Raw genomic sequence first — 13,665 nt, forward strand, 5'->3', positions numbered from 1 at the left:
CCCCACCACCACAGGCAGCACGCACACGCTTTGCATTTGTGATCCTGACTTTTAAAAATGTCACACCTGCATTTGCCGGGGTACTTACTGACAGTTAATTAGGAAACGCAGTTTGTATGTACCAGTCTCTAAAAAACATTTTGTAAATTGGGTAATTGGCTTTACCGGTGCAGAGAAGAGATGTGTGGTATGGCTCCATCATCCTCAAATAACAGTCCACAGCCAGCCAAGAAATCAGAGTCACTGCTCAGGGAGAATAGAGAAATGCCAGCTTTTCTCAGTATCCAGGATGGACAGTCTGGCTCTCTGGAGACGTTTAGAAGCAGATGGTCTGTCCATCACCCCAGGGAAAGGGTGTAAAAAACTCAAGATGGCTGGAGTTAATAAGCTCTTTGGGACCAAGTTACAGATATGACTACTTTTATTTCAGGCTATATCCACCAGCAGGGGCGGAATCCCCAGGCAGCAGTAATTCATCCAGCCAATATGTATTAAACACCTGTCCGGAGCCAAGCCCTTTGCTGAGCAGGGTGGACAGAGGAGACTAAAAAAGCCCAGTACAGCAAATATGAGTATATCTGGTTGTGTCCCTTAACATCCTGGTTTAACATCAGTGCCTTGAATGATAGGGGAAATTTTTACATATATGGCATATTTTTCCCATAACCTTTTTTGACTCACTTTACTTTTCTCTAATAGTTTCACAGGTGTTTAGATTTTTTTATATATCAAAATTTTCACAACAGGCAATTAAAAATGTTTACTTGATGCAGTCTGATTGCAGTAACAAACAGCGCCCTTATATTCCAGCGGTTTAATACATTTAGGGGTTTTCTTTGCTCATGTCATACTCAGGTGCAGATCGGGGGAGAGGGGTTGTTGGATGGGTCCTCTGGGCAGATGCCCAGACAGAGTCAGAGGGCACTGAGAGGAAAGCCTGTGAAGGAAAAGGGTGAGAGAAAGCAGAGAAAGGCAGAGCAAGTCTTCCAACTGTGGGTGGGTCTGACACCTGTGAGAGGAGAGGGGAAGGCTGGACGCCTGGGTAGGAAGAGACCCAGGTGGTATAGCTCTGAGGAAGTCTGAGCCAGACCGAAAGGGCTCGCAGATTGCCATGGCTGAGTCCTGTGCTGGCCAGAAGTGGTGAGCACTTGTGCCACCCCACACTCGGTCCGGGTGGGGGAGAGTGAGGCATGCCCCGAAGCCATCTTGTGAGGCTGCCCTCCTTGTGACAGTTTCTCTCGAAGCGGTGGCCCCCCTCCATAAACACCACAGGGATTCCAGGTTGTTGGAGCTCCATGGCTTCTAGGTCCTAGGAGTCTTCTCCACTCACAGGGTGGAGGGAAAAGAGCACTGGCACCATGGATGGTTTTATAAGCCAGTGCTGCCCAGAGTGCACATCACCTTTGCTCATATTCCATTGCTCTGAACTCAGTGGTCACATCTAATTGCAAGGGAGGCTGGGAGGATAGCCTCTCTGTGGGCCCAGGAGGAAGAATACAAGCACAGATATCATGGAGCATGGATGCTGGAGCCCGATTTCCTGGGTCTGAACCCCAATTGTTCCCTTGATTCAAAGTATCTCTCTAACTCTCGGTTTCTTTATCTATTAAAATACAGATAGCCAAAACCGGTTTGGCTCAGTGGTAGAGCGTCGGTCTGTGGACTGAAAGGTCCCAGGTTTGATTCCGGTCAAGGGCATGTGCATTGGTTACGGGCACATCCCCCGTAGGGGGTGTGCAGGAGGCAGCTGGTCGATGTTTCTCTCTCATCTACGTTTCTGGCTCTCTATCCCTCTCCCTTCCTCTCTGTAAAAAATCAATAAAATATATTTTAAAAAAAATACAGATAATAGGGTTGTTGTGAGGATCAAGTATATATATAAAATTATATATAAATGGCACAAATAAATGCTATTTAAGGGATTAGTATGTTAATATTATTACTCTTCTAATTTCCAAATTTAATTGGTCGGTAAACATTTCTTGAGTATCTATGTTGTTCAAGGAATTTGCATTATGTCACAGGGACTTGTTTCTCCTAGCACCTGGTAGATGCCCAGAATGTGTTTGAATGAATTAATTTCAATGGAGGAATAGTATAGTGTGTGTTTAACCCAGTTGGCCAATGCACTGGGGTAATTTTTAAAATGATTATTCAATAATAAATGTAAAGTCCTGTTCTTCGGTTCAGAAAGTTAAGCACAGAAGAACAGAAAGAGGGAGATAAATGGTTGAGAAAAGCCTATCAGTTTCAAAATTACTTTCTGTCTTTTTAAAAGGAATATGTTTTTCTCTTTTCCTCTCCCTTCTTCTCTCTTTCCCTGAAATAAATAAAACATATTTTAAAAATCAATAAAATAAATAGCACTCAAAATTTCACCATCTCTACCATAAGATGACTCATTCCAGATATCTTTCCATGCATGTAAATTGAGAGATGGACAGAAATAATTTTATAAAATGAGGTTATTATTACTACATGCTAACTAAAATTGATGTTATATCTTATTTATTAATATTTGAATGTAACAGGAGAAAATAAAGAAAAATAAAGCAGAAGGAATGGCTCAACAATAAGCAATTTTGCCTTCACTATAGAAAATATTTGTTTCTTAAATATCTAAGGGTAGTAAAAGATTATGAAAAGCAGGGAGGTTAGAGCCTTGGCTTTTAAACTCCAGTTTTCAATTTTAGATGGTATCGATTAAAGCCCTTCTGTGGAAGAAGAGGAAATTAGCAATTTTAACTCCTTTCCCCTCCTCTGCCTCCTGAGTTTTATGTTACATTATCTTCATATTGCCGGTTGTTTTATATTAAATGGGTCCAGTGCTTATAGTCACTCCTTTTTATCTCAAGCCCTCCATTCCTAAGGTCTGCATTTTGATTCATCTTTTGGTTGGCTGAATTTTATCACCAAGTAGTTTCTTCTTATTTTAATTTAATTTCCAAGAAAGGTTCATAGGTGTTTTGTTACCAAGATTTTGTGTGCTGATTTGGCAATGTTTACTGACAGTAAGCTCTGTATGAAGTCGTCATGTCAAAGGACTGCAGTCTGAGGCCACATTAATCAAATTCTATGCTCTGAATGCAGGAGGTGATCATTTCAGTCAGTTTAGCACTGTGGCTAGGTGTATTCCCAACAAATCAATAGGGAAAAGACAAACAGCCCAACAGAAAAATGGGCAAAATCACCAGTCCAAAAGGGTAAACACAAATGGCTTATAAACATGTGAACAGATGGCTCAATCTCCTTAATAATCGGAAACATACAAATCGAAATGACATATCAAATACCCACAGATTGGCAAAAATTAAAATCATAAGGAAGTGGAGTAATGGGAATGCTCAAACACTGCTGGTGGAAGCATAAATGGCCAACACCACTTTGAGAAAATATGGGAAACTTGGCGATTCAATGATTCCATTTCGAGGTTTATACCCTAGAGAAGCTCTGCACATGTGCTGGGAGACACGTATAGAAATGTCCAGCTATCTGGCTTACAACAGCAACCAAACAAAACACAGGGAACTACCCATGTGTCCTTCAACAGGGGAATGAACAACAAAACTGTGGCATGTTTATGTGATGGAATACTACAGAGGTATGACAATGAATGAATTACGGCTATATTCAGCAACAAACATCTCACAAACATAAGGCAAGTTTCAGACAAAATGTACAGCATGAAGCAAAAGTCCACTTATAAATACATTTAAAAACAAATACAATTAAATGAAATAGTGTTTATGAAACATGCACATAATAAAGCGATAAAGAAAAGGAGTGGTGTGTGCAAGGTGGGCACACACGGGCTGCAACAGAAGATGGTTGTTGAGTATCCTGTAAGCATATATTACAACTTTTATACCTTATATATGTTTTATGTATATGGTAGATTCTTTTCTATGAGAGAAATCTTTCATAACAAGTTCTTATTTAAAATGAAACAGCGCTCTGAAGTGACACTGCCCAGGATTGAGTCCTTACAGCTATTTGACCTTGAGCAAGTTATTTAACATCTCTGAACCTCAGTTTCCTTATCTCTAAGATGGAAATAATAATAGAGCCTACCCTGTGATAATTTTGTGCGGCAAGAATGGGATAATCTATGTGAATTCGGGATACCATGACTAACACGCAGTGAGTGCACAGCACATGTTAGTTGGTGTTCCTTTTCTGTGCCAGGCAGATTGGGGTATGTCCTAGAAATATCTGTCCTTGGAGTCTTTCCAAAGAGTAGCCCACAGATGAGAAAGTGTGAAGCCATGTTTTATGGCGACGATTGGAAGGAAGAGTTCCCCGTAGCTGTGTGAATTGATCATCTGGCAAACAAGACATCTCTTGGAGACAGGCTGGCTGAGTTTAGGTATCTGAAGGATTCTCATGGGAATTAAGGATGGTAAGTGTTCCGTGAGGTTCTAGAATAGACATGGGTAAACCATGGCCGTGGCCCAAATCTCATGCTGCCTATTTTTGTAGATAAAATTTTATTGGAATGCAGCCACACTCATTCATTTATGTATTGTCAGTGGCTGCCTTTGTGCTACGGAGGGTTGAGAAGTTGCAAAGCCCACAAAGCCTAAATATTTACTGTCAGGCCCTTTAGGAGAAAAGTTTGCTGACCTCTCTGCTCAGAATTAGAGCAGGGAATACAAAAGGAAGAGTGATTTCAAGACCAACACAAGAACCCTCTAAGAAGCTGAGCTGGCCAAGGACAAATTGGTGAGGGAGTGAGACCCCTGCCACCCGAGGGATGTAAGCAAACGCTGACTGCTCCTGGAGTGCAGTGCACAGAGGGGACCTTGTATCAGGGGCAGGTTGAACACATTGGCTTTCAAATTCTCCTTCGGTTCTGAAATTCTGCATGGAGTAATGCCCAGTTTCAAATTGGTTGTTATTAACTCTGACATTTTCTTGGCATTTTTACATCTTAACTCTTAGCAACATTTTCTTTGAAATTTTTAAGTAAAAAAAAAAAAAAAAAAAAAAAAAAGTATTATAATCTTTAGAAATTAGATTTAAATGAAAATGGATTTTATTCTAGAGTTCCAATTTTTCATTTAAGAATGGATTTTTATGGCTTTTAGATCTATTCCCATTGATAGGTGCTGAATTTTAAGAGCCTGTAGGTGCCAAGTGTGATTTCTCTGTGACAAGTCTATCCTTCTAGGGGAGGGGAAACCACTGGAAATGAGGCAGTGGAAAGGAGTTTATTATAGATGTGGAGTCAATGAAAGGCAGAGGAGAAAGACTGGCAAGAAGAAGGGAAGGAGGGAAGGCAGCAGTTACTGAGGGCCTACTGTGTGCCAGAGCCCGTGTCCAAGTGGCATTAAACTTTGAACTGTTGCATGAGAGTATGAACTGTGGTGGAATTACCTCCCCGTCAGCTGATCGATTGTGGCTGTGCCACCTGTCAGAATACCCTCTAGAGGCATTCTGGGAACATGATAAAGCCCATAGATTTCTTCCAGGACACGAGAACTCCCTTATAGGGGCTCTGAGAGCAATTTATCAAAAGCCAAATTGCTCCAAGGCAACTTGCCATAAATAATTTCTCAGAATGATGGTTTTGCCCAGTGAGCTCACTAAGAGCTGTCTGACAGACACCTTAAGTGGGAGTTAGAAATGCTTCAGCATTTCCCCGGCTCAGGCAGGGATTGGTCCGTAAGAAGAGGATGAGAATAAACAGGCATTAGGGGACATCTCCAAGTGCAGCATTTAGGAAGGACTGAAACATGAAATAGAGCGGAGGTTGACTTTCAGCTGAGCCAAAAGGACAAATCCTTGTGAAACGGCCATGTGAAGTGTCTGCAAGGAATCCCTGGGGAAACTCTAGCTTAGAGGAATTCCCAAGTGATTTGGTGAATTCACCATCTGGCAAACTGGTGTGTGGATCAACTTCCAATGAACGGTAGCCTGTCATGTGTGTGCTCAAGCAGTTGGTCGAACCAGACTCGTCTACAGGATCCTCACCTGCCCTTCTAGAGGCCAAAGACAAAAATCATACCCAAACAAGAACCTTCGGGGTCATCTCCTTTGTGGTTTTAATTTTTTGCTAGCAGTGAAATCCTGTTTTCAAATAAAGCATTCTGTGTAAGCATGATGCTGTATAAAGAACAGATACAAGGCGAGCTGCTGGCTGAAGTGAAGGTGAGGAGCCCAGAGGCCCTTTCCTGCCCCTAAAACATCTTTGCTGGGTCCTGGGCAGCACTTTGAAAACCCCTAAGCTGGTTCAGCCACAAAGACTCAGCTTTGGTGAGGGAAGTCCATCTATTTGGGACACTAATCATGTCAAGTAAGAAGATACAGTGTTAGGCCTGAGGATGAGAGAGGTAGCATCAACAATGGCACAGCTCCATCCCTGTGATTTTTATTTTGTTGCTCAGAGCAGATTGCTCTCCAGCCCACTCAGTGGTGCTGAGCAGGTTGTTTCTCCTGCCTCTGGTCAAGAGTGGTCAGGATGAGGCCTGGGGAGAACGGTCCTTTCTAGGGTGCTGCTAGTGTTAGCCTCCCGTTTGCCCTTTGAGCTGCATTCTCTAAAATGAGAAAGGGAATCCTGAAATGCTTCCCTTAGTCCTGAAAGAACAATGGACAAGTTCTTTCACACTGAGGACAAGTCTTCAGCATCTGACCCCGAAAGTTAGGATGCAGGGCTGGCTAGATTAGCAATGCCCACACACGTTTGGATTTCACAGAACAGCAAAGGCTATAGGAACGGGATGAGGAGTGATGGTCATGGAACAGAAACTTACATAAGGCGAAACACTTTTTATTTTGCCACATTAGGGTATTAAAAACAAAATTCTCTTACTCTCTATAATTTATAATAGAAAAACATTTCAACACCATACAAACCATGAAAGATCTCATCTATATATTAAGGAGAGCTCTTTATATGGAACACACTTAACTTGAAATAAGAGGTTATTCTTATTTTTAAAATTTTACTTTGCTGGCCAAAACCAGTTTGGCTCAGTGGATAGAGCGTCAGCCTGCAGACTGAAGGGTCCCAGGTTCGATTCTGGTCAAGGGCATGTACCTTAGTTGCGGGCACATCCCCAGTAGGAGGTGTGCAGGAGGCAGCTGATTGATGTTTTTCTCTCATCGATGTTTCTAACTCTCTATCCCTCTCCCTTTTTTTTCTGTAAAAAAATCAATAAAATATATTTTTTTAAAAATTTACTTTTCTGTATTAGTTGTCTATGGCTGCTGTAATAAATTACCATAAGTCTAGTGGTTTAGACCACAACTGTATATTGTCTCAAGTCCACTGGCCGGAAGTTTAGGTACTGTGACCCTGCTAGGTCCTCTGTTCAGGAACAAGGTCAAAATCAAGGTTAGCTGAGCTGGGTTCTATATGTAGGCCAGACTCATTCAGTTTGTTGGCAGAATTCAGTTTCTTGCAATAGTAAAACTGAGGTTCCCATTTCTTTGCCATGTGTTCCCCCTCATCTTCAAGCCAACAAAGGCACATCAAATTTATTTCATTCTTTGAATGTCTGGTTTCCCCCTCTGCTGCCAGTCAGAAAAGATCTCTGCTTTTCAGGATTGATTACTTTGAGTTACCTGGGTAATACTTTCAGGTCAGCTGACTTATAACCTTAATTATCTCTGCAAAGCCCTGTTTGTCATGTAACAACATTCATGAGAGTAAGACCAAGGGGCAAAATTCATGGGGGCCAGAATTCTGCCTTCTATACCCAGCTTGGTGCAAACTGAGTTGGTTAAACATTTTTGAACATTGAAAGATTCTTCTAGCTCAAATATTAGTTGTCAAATATTGTCAGGTTTCAGAAGTTGTCAATTTGTGAGAAGCCAGGACATCATTATTAATATAGAATCTTGCATGGGCTAGGTACTGGGGAAATGTTTGCTGAGCAAACAAGCATTAATTAATTTATTGTTGCTAATATTTTTAGTGCAAGTTTTATTATAAATCTTGTGGCACTGCATTATCATTGTCATTAGCTACAGATTAGAAAACAAGTTATAATCATTATTAGAATGTATTAAAATGGGAAATGATTTCGTAAATCATGATAGAAATAATTAAAACATGAATTGCTCTGTTCTGTCTGCTTGTGCTAAGGGTGGGAAGTATTGCTTTCCATCAAGGAACAGGGACAATTAATCGAGGGCCCCAAGAAATAGTAGCTTAATCTTTAATCTTTCCTCCCTCCTCCCTCTCTTCCTTTTTTTCTCTTCTTTTTGCTTTCTCTCTTTCCTTCCTGGCAAAAATAAAAAAATAAAATAAATAACCTGGCCAATTTAAAAATTAAATTAAAATTTTTTAATGGAATTCTCTCCTGATTCTCTATAGGCTACAATCCAAACTCCCTAGCCTAGCACCAGAGTCCTCATTAGCCTTAGCCCAGTCCACTTTGCCCTCCTCACTCAGTCTCGAGTGTACCGCCCCCAGAGCCGTCCCTGATTGCTGCTGTGGTGTCCATAGCCTGGATCTGTCTGTCTCCAGTACTGAGCACTGTCTGCCATGTGGCATGCCACCTGTGCCCCTGTCTCACTACCTGTACCAGACAGTGAGCTTCCTGAGGCCAGGAGTTGTGTTAGACTCATTTTTCTATCCCTTTTAGCACCCACCGTGACTACTGTCCTGAGTCTCTCAAATAAACAAGGAAGGAGCAACAGGTACTAATCCACTCTGTCCCACATTATGGTCACTTTTAAGAAAAGGGAGGGGGAACAGAAAGAAAGAGGAAGGCAGAGGATGCAGAGGAAGACAAGAATCAGGAGAGACACATGGAAGTAGAAAGAGAGGAGAGAAAGCAGATACAGGGAGAACATCACTGTGCTCCTTCGGGCATTCAACAGCTTCTTACTGAGTCCTGATTGAGCCCCTTCCAAGCTCTGGGGAGACAGCAGTGAAAACATAATAAACATCATTGCCCTCGGGGACCTTGCATTCTAGTTGAGAGTTCAGCAAATACACAGGCAGACAAAAAAATAGAAAAAAAATGATTTCAGATAATTTTAGGAACTATTTTAAGACAATAAATAGTGTGGCCTGTTAAGTGACTGGGAGCAGGGGCCATTGGGGAAAGGGGGGTAGTGGTAACAACTTCACTGAGGAAGTAAGAGCTATGCTGAGACCAGAATGATGATAAGTAGTGAGCCATTTTGAGAACCACGTGAATATTATTCCTTGAGAAAACAGCAAGTGCAAAGTCCCCGGAGCAAGAAGGAAATTGCTTTCAATTTCAAGAAACAAAAAGGAGGCTGGTAAGTCTGTGCTGGGTAAGCAAGGAGAAGAGTGGAGAGAAATCACATCAGAGTGAGAGGTAGGGCTGAGTCCTGTGGCTTCTTGTACCCATTATGATAAGGAAGGTTAAGAATATCATACCAACATTTATAAATAATGCAAAGTTATTGTATAGACAGACTAACAGGGCATTTTCCAACAGCCCTGAGGGTCACCTGACTGGGGGAATTTAAAGCTCAGACATCTTATAGTTCTCTAAAACTGGTAGAATGTCGCCGAAACCGGTTTGGCTCAGTGGATAGGGCGTCGGTCTGCGGACTGAAGGGTCCCGGGTTCGATTCTGGTCAAGGGCATGTGCCTTGGTTGCGGGCACATCCCCAGTGGGGGGCGTGCGGGAGGCAGCCGGTCGATGATTCTCTCTCATCGATGTTTCTGACTCTCTATCCCTCTCTCTTCCTCTCTGTAAAAAATCAATAAAATATATTAAAATAAATAAATAAATAAAACTGGTAGAATGTGCTGGGTTTGTGTGTGTGTGTGTGTATATATATATATGTGTGTTTTGTGGTGTGTGTGTTTTTTTTTGAGAGAGAGAATGGAGGGGAATGAGGAAGGGGAGAAGAGAGAGAAACATCAATGTGAGAGAGATACAGTGATTGGTTGCCTCCCTTTTGCATCCTGGACTGTGCTGGGGATCAAGCCTTCAACTGAGGTACTTGACCTTGACCAGACCAACAATTTGGTCCAAGGGCTCTAACCACTGAGCAAGCAGGCTAGGGCTGTGCTGGTTTCTAATTATCTTTTTTCTGTCCCCACAGAAAAATTGCCCAGAAGGACATTAACCAGTTTTGTATCTAATTTGTTATTTTTCTATATAAATATATATAGGCAGTGACCATAACAACTGAAGGCTTGACTGAAGACTGGAAGTCAGTCCTAGAGTTAGTGTTGGGTTGCCAAGATGACCCAGCACTGACTGCTGAGGGGGTTGCAGATCAGGCCTGGAGAGAGGCCTGGAGAGAGAAACAAGGTTTAATCTGTAGCCTCTGTGGCAGCTGTAGAACAGCCCTTGTCTCTTTCTTTCTCTCAGGTCCTGGTCAGTAGCGTGCCTGGCTTTCTCTCTGGGCCTCCATGGGGGCTGCTGATCAGTCTGCTTCTCTGATCAGGCCCAGAGATAGGCCCGGAGATGCTGACTGTCATAGAAACTGACCACTCAGAACCAAATCTGGGTGAACTGCGAAGAGCCAATGGCTGCCTAGGAGGCGGAGCTTTTGATACTGACTGGCATAGAAACCAACTAATCAGAACCTGGGTAAACTGCGAAGGCAGAACCTAAGGTGGGGACTGAGGAGAGGTTTTAAAGCAGTTAGAGGTGAGATCAGGCTGGCAAGGGAGGGCAGTTAGGGATGATCAGGCAGGCAGGCAGAGGCAGTTAGGGGCAATTAGGCAGAGAGGCAGATGAGCAGTTAGGAGCCAGTGGTCCCAGATTGCAAGAGGAATGTCCGACTGCCAGGTTAGGCCTGATCCCTTGGGCCTAAACTGGCAGTCAGACATATCCCAAGGGGTCCCTGATTGGAAAGGGTGCAGGCTAGGCCACTAGTTCACTATAAAAATCCCTGTATATTATATTTCCTTTTGAATCCACTTTGTCATCTTGCGGATACATTTATCCATGAGTTAAATAAAAGGGTGATATGTACCCACTATTGATCTTCATGAGATTGATGTTTATAACCTTTTGAAAATCGTATTCTGATAAGAGTTTGGGTTTTAAGTGCATGGAAAGCAGAAGAGTAAGATGGACTAATTTTTGTTTTACAAGGACTGCCAGGTGGTGAGTGGCCTTCACTGAGCCCCAGGGGAGCCAGAGTCTCTGTCCAAGGAAAAGATGACCTCTGGGCTTGATGAGAGATGTGGCGGTGGGGGAGGTGGGAAGTGAGCCAGCCTACTGACTCCTAACATTCATGGACATTGATCCTCTTACATTTCTGTGGTAGATCTCCAGGATCTGCTGTAGTCGGCAATTTTCCTTTCTCCTATGTGAGCTCCTTGGCAGGGACTGTGTCCAACTTTGTTTCCTTAGCATCCAGCCATGGGCTGAGCACAGAGCTGTGCTTGGCAGTGTTTGCCGAACGAATTTATCTATTTTGATTCATCTTCTTCTCTTCCTCCTCCCCCCCCCCCTCCCCACCTTTTCCTTCTCCTCTTCTGCTTATCCTTTTATATTGTGATAAGATATACATAACATAAAATATGCCATCTTATCCATTTTTAGGTGTAGGTACAGTTCATTGGCATTAAGTACATTCACATTGTTGTGCTACCATCACCATCATCCATCTCCATAATGTTACCATCACCCAAACTGAAACTGTACCAAACAAACACTCACCCTCACCCCCCCCCCCCCCTTCAAGCCCCTGGCAACCACCATTCTAACTTCTGTCTTTCTGAATTTGACTACTCTGGGCACCTCATATAAGTGGAATCACACGGTATTTGTCTTTGGGCATCTGGCTTATTTCAATTAGTGTAATGTCTTTAAGGTTTATATATGTTGTAACATATATCAATTTCCTTAATTCTTAAGGCTAAATAATAGTCCAGTGTATGGATATACTACAATGTGTTCGCTCATTCATCTGTTGATGGACATTTCAGTTGTTTCTACCTTTTGGCTACTATGATTAATGCTGCTATGAACACGGGTGTACAAATATCTGTTGGAGTTGCTTTTGATTCTTTGGAGTATATACACCTAGAGGTGCTGTGCTGGATCATATAGTAATTCTGTTTAACTTTTTGAGAAATTGCCGTACTGTTTTCTGCAGCAGCTACACCATTTTACATTCCCACCAGAACTGCATGAGGGTTCTAATTTCTCCATATCCTCAATAACATTTGTTATTGTCTGCTTTTTAAGTAATAACCATCCTTAATATAAATGACCCTAAAAGGGAGGCATTTGGGAGCTAAGATGGGGGATGCCAAGATCATACTTCATTCAGCTTATAGCACAGGCTCAGGGCTGGCTTAGAGAGAGGCCCACCGATGAAAGAACTAAAACCCAGAAGGTTTCCCATGAGGCAGATTTGTTTGTGTGAATCCACTATTGGGCTCTGTCCCCTGGGGAAAGCAGTTTCTAATTTGGGTTTCTCTTTCTCTGTGTTGCTCCCCAGTGTGATAATGCAAAAGGATTGAAAGCCTTCTACGATGCAATAAAATACGGGCCAAACCACTTGATGGTGTTTGGAGGCGTCTGTCCATCTGTTACGTCCATCATCGCAGAGTCCCTCCAAGGCTGGAATCTTGTGCAGGTAAGGTCCAAACTGCCTTTGTTTGGGGGACTCTCTTGATTGTCCACAAATCTTTTGCAGGAATGGTTCCTTGCCCAACATGGTTTCTAAGTTGCCCGGATTAAGCCCTGGCTCACCCTTTCCTAGTGATTGCACAGCCACTCGCCCCACCTCTTGGCCTGACATTCTGGCCCCTCCTGGCATGGCCACCTCTGTGTGTTTGAAATCTTTCAGTGACTCCCTAGCCTGATTCTCAGGGCCATCAGCATCCTGCCAATCTGCCTGTCCAGTGTCATCTGTCCCTGCCATATATTCTGCCTCCGTTTCTCCAGACAACTCACCTTTCAGATGCACACTGGACCTTCAGAACTCAGGGCCCTGCTCTCTCTTTTCCCTTAACCAGATTGTCCTTTACCAAACTTCCCTCTTCCCCTCCCCCAACTGAAGTTCTCTTGTCTACTAAGACTGCCTTTCTCCTCTGGTAAGCCTTTCCTGGGGCTACTGGCAAGTTGTTTACTCTTTATACGGGCAAATGTTATGCACTGTTGAAAGTTCCACCAGTGAGTGTGTGTAGTCTGTTGTAGGCAGCATTCACCGGTGCTAGCTGTTATTTGGAGTATGAGAGAGAAGAGTATAGAAAGATGTGACTATTTGGGATGAGTGCTTGCCTACGAACATGTTTTACTTCTTTGCTCCATCCATCCATCCATCCATCCATCACCCAGCCATCTATCTGTTCATCCATCCATCATCCATTACTCCATCATCCAACCAAAAGTATAATGGGCAACTTACTGTGTGTGTAGAATTTTGGTAGACACTGGATATATAGTGCAAACAGGACAGACATTGTCTCTACCCTTTGGGAGCCTACATTCTAAGAGGGATGCAGGCAGTAAGCAAATAAACAAATAATAATACTAAGAGCTAACACTTGTATAATATTATACATGTCATGTTTATTACATACCAGACACTGTTCTGAGCACTTACATGCATTAACTCATTTAATCCTGATAACTGTTCCATGCTGTAGGCACTATTATCATCCCCATTTCATAGATAAGGAAACTGAAGTACACAAAGCTAAGTAATTTGTCAGAAAACCCCATGGCTCATAGTAATAGAGCCATGATTTAAACTTAGGCACTC

General features: G+C 42.7%; 1 protein-coding gene across 1 annotated transcript in view; it reads left to right on the plus strand.

The window, feature by feature from the left end:
* Positions 1-13,665, plus strand: part of GABBR2 (gamma-aminobutyric acid type B receptor subunit 2) — a 309,555-nt gene that overhangs the window by 82,907 nt on the left and 212,983 nt on the right. Inside the window, exon 2 of the mRNA XM_084898711.1 lies at positions 12,397-12,534. Within this exon, the coding sequence (XP_084754837.1) occupies positions 12,397-12,534 (138 nt within the window). The remainder of the gene's footprint in view (positions 1-12,396; positions 12,535-13,665) is intronic.

Source organism: Pipistrellus hanaki, assembly GCF_964339955.1.
Source record: "Pipistrellus hanaki genome assembly, chromosome: 11".
Classification (NCBI taxonomy): Eukaryota; Metazoa; Chordata; class Mammalia; order Chiroptera; family Vespertilionidae; genus Pipistrellus; species Pipistrellus hanaki.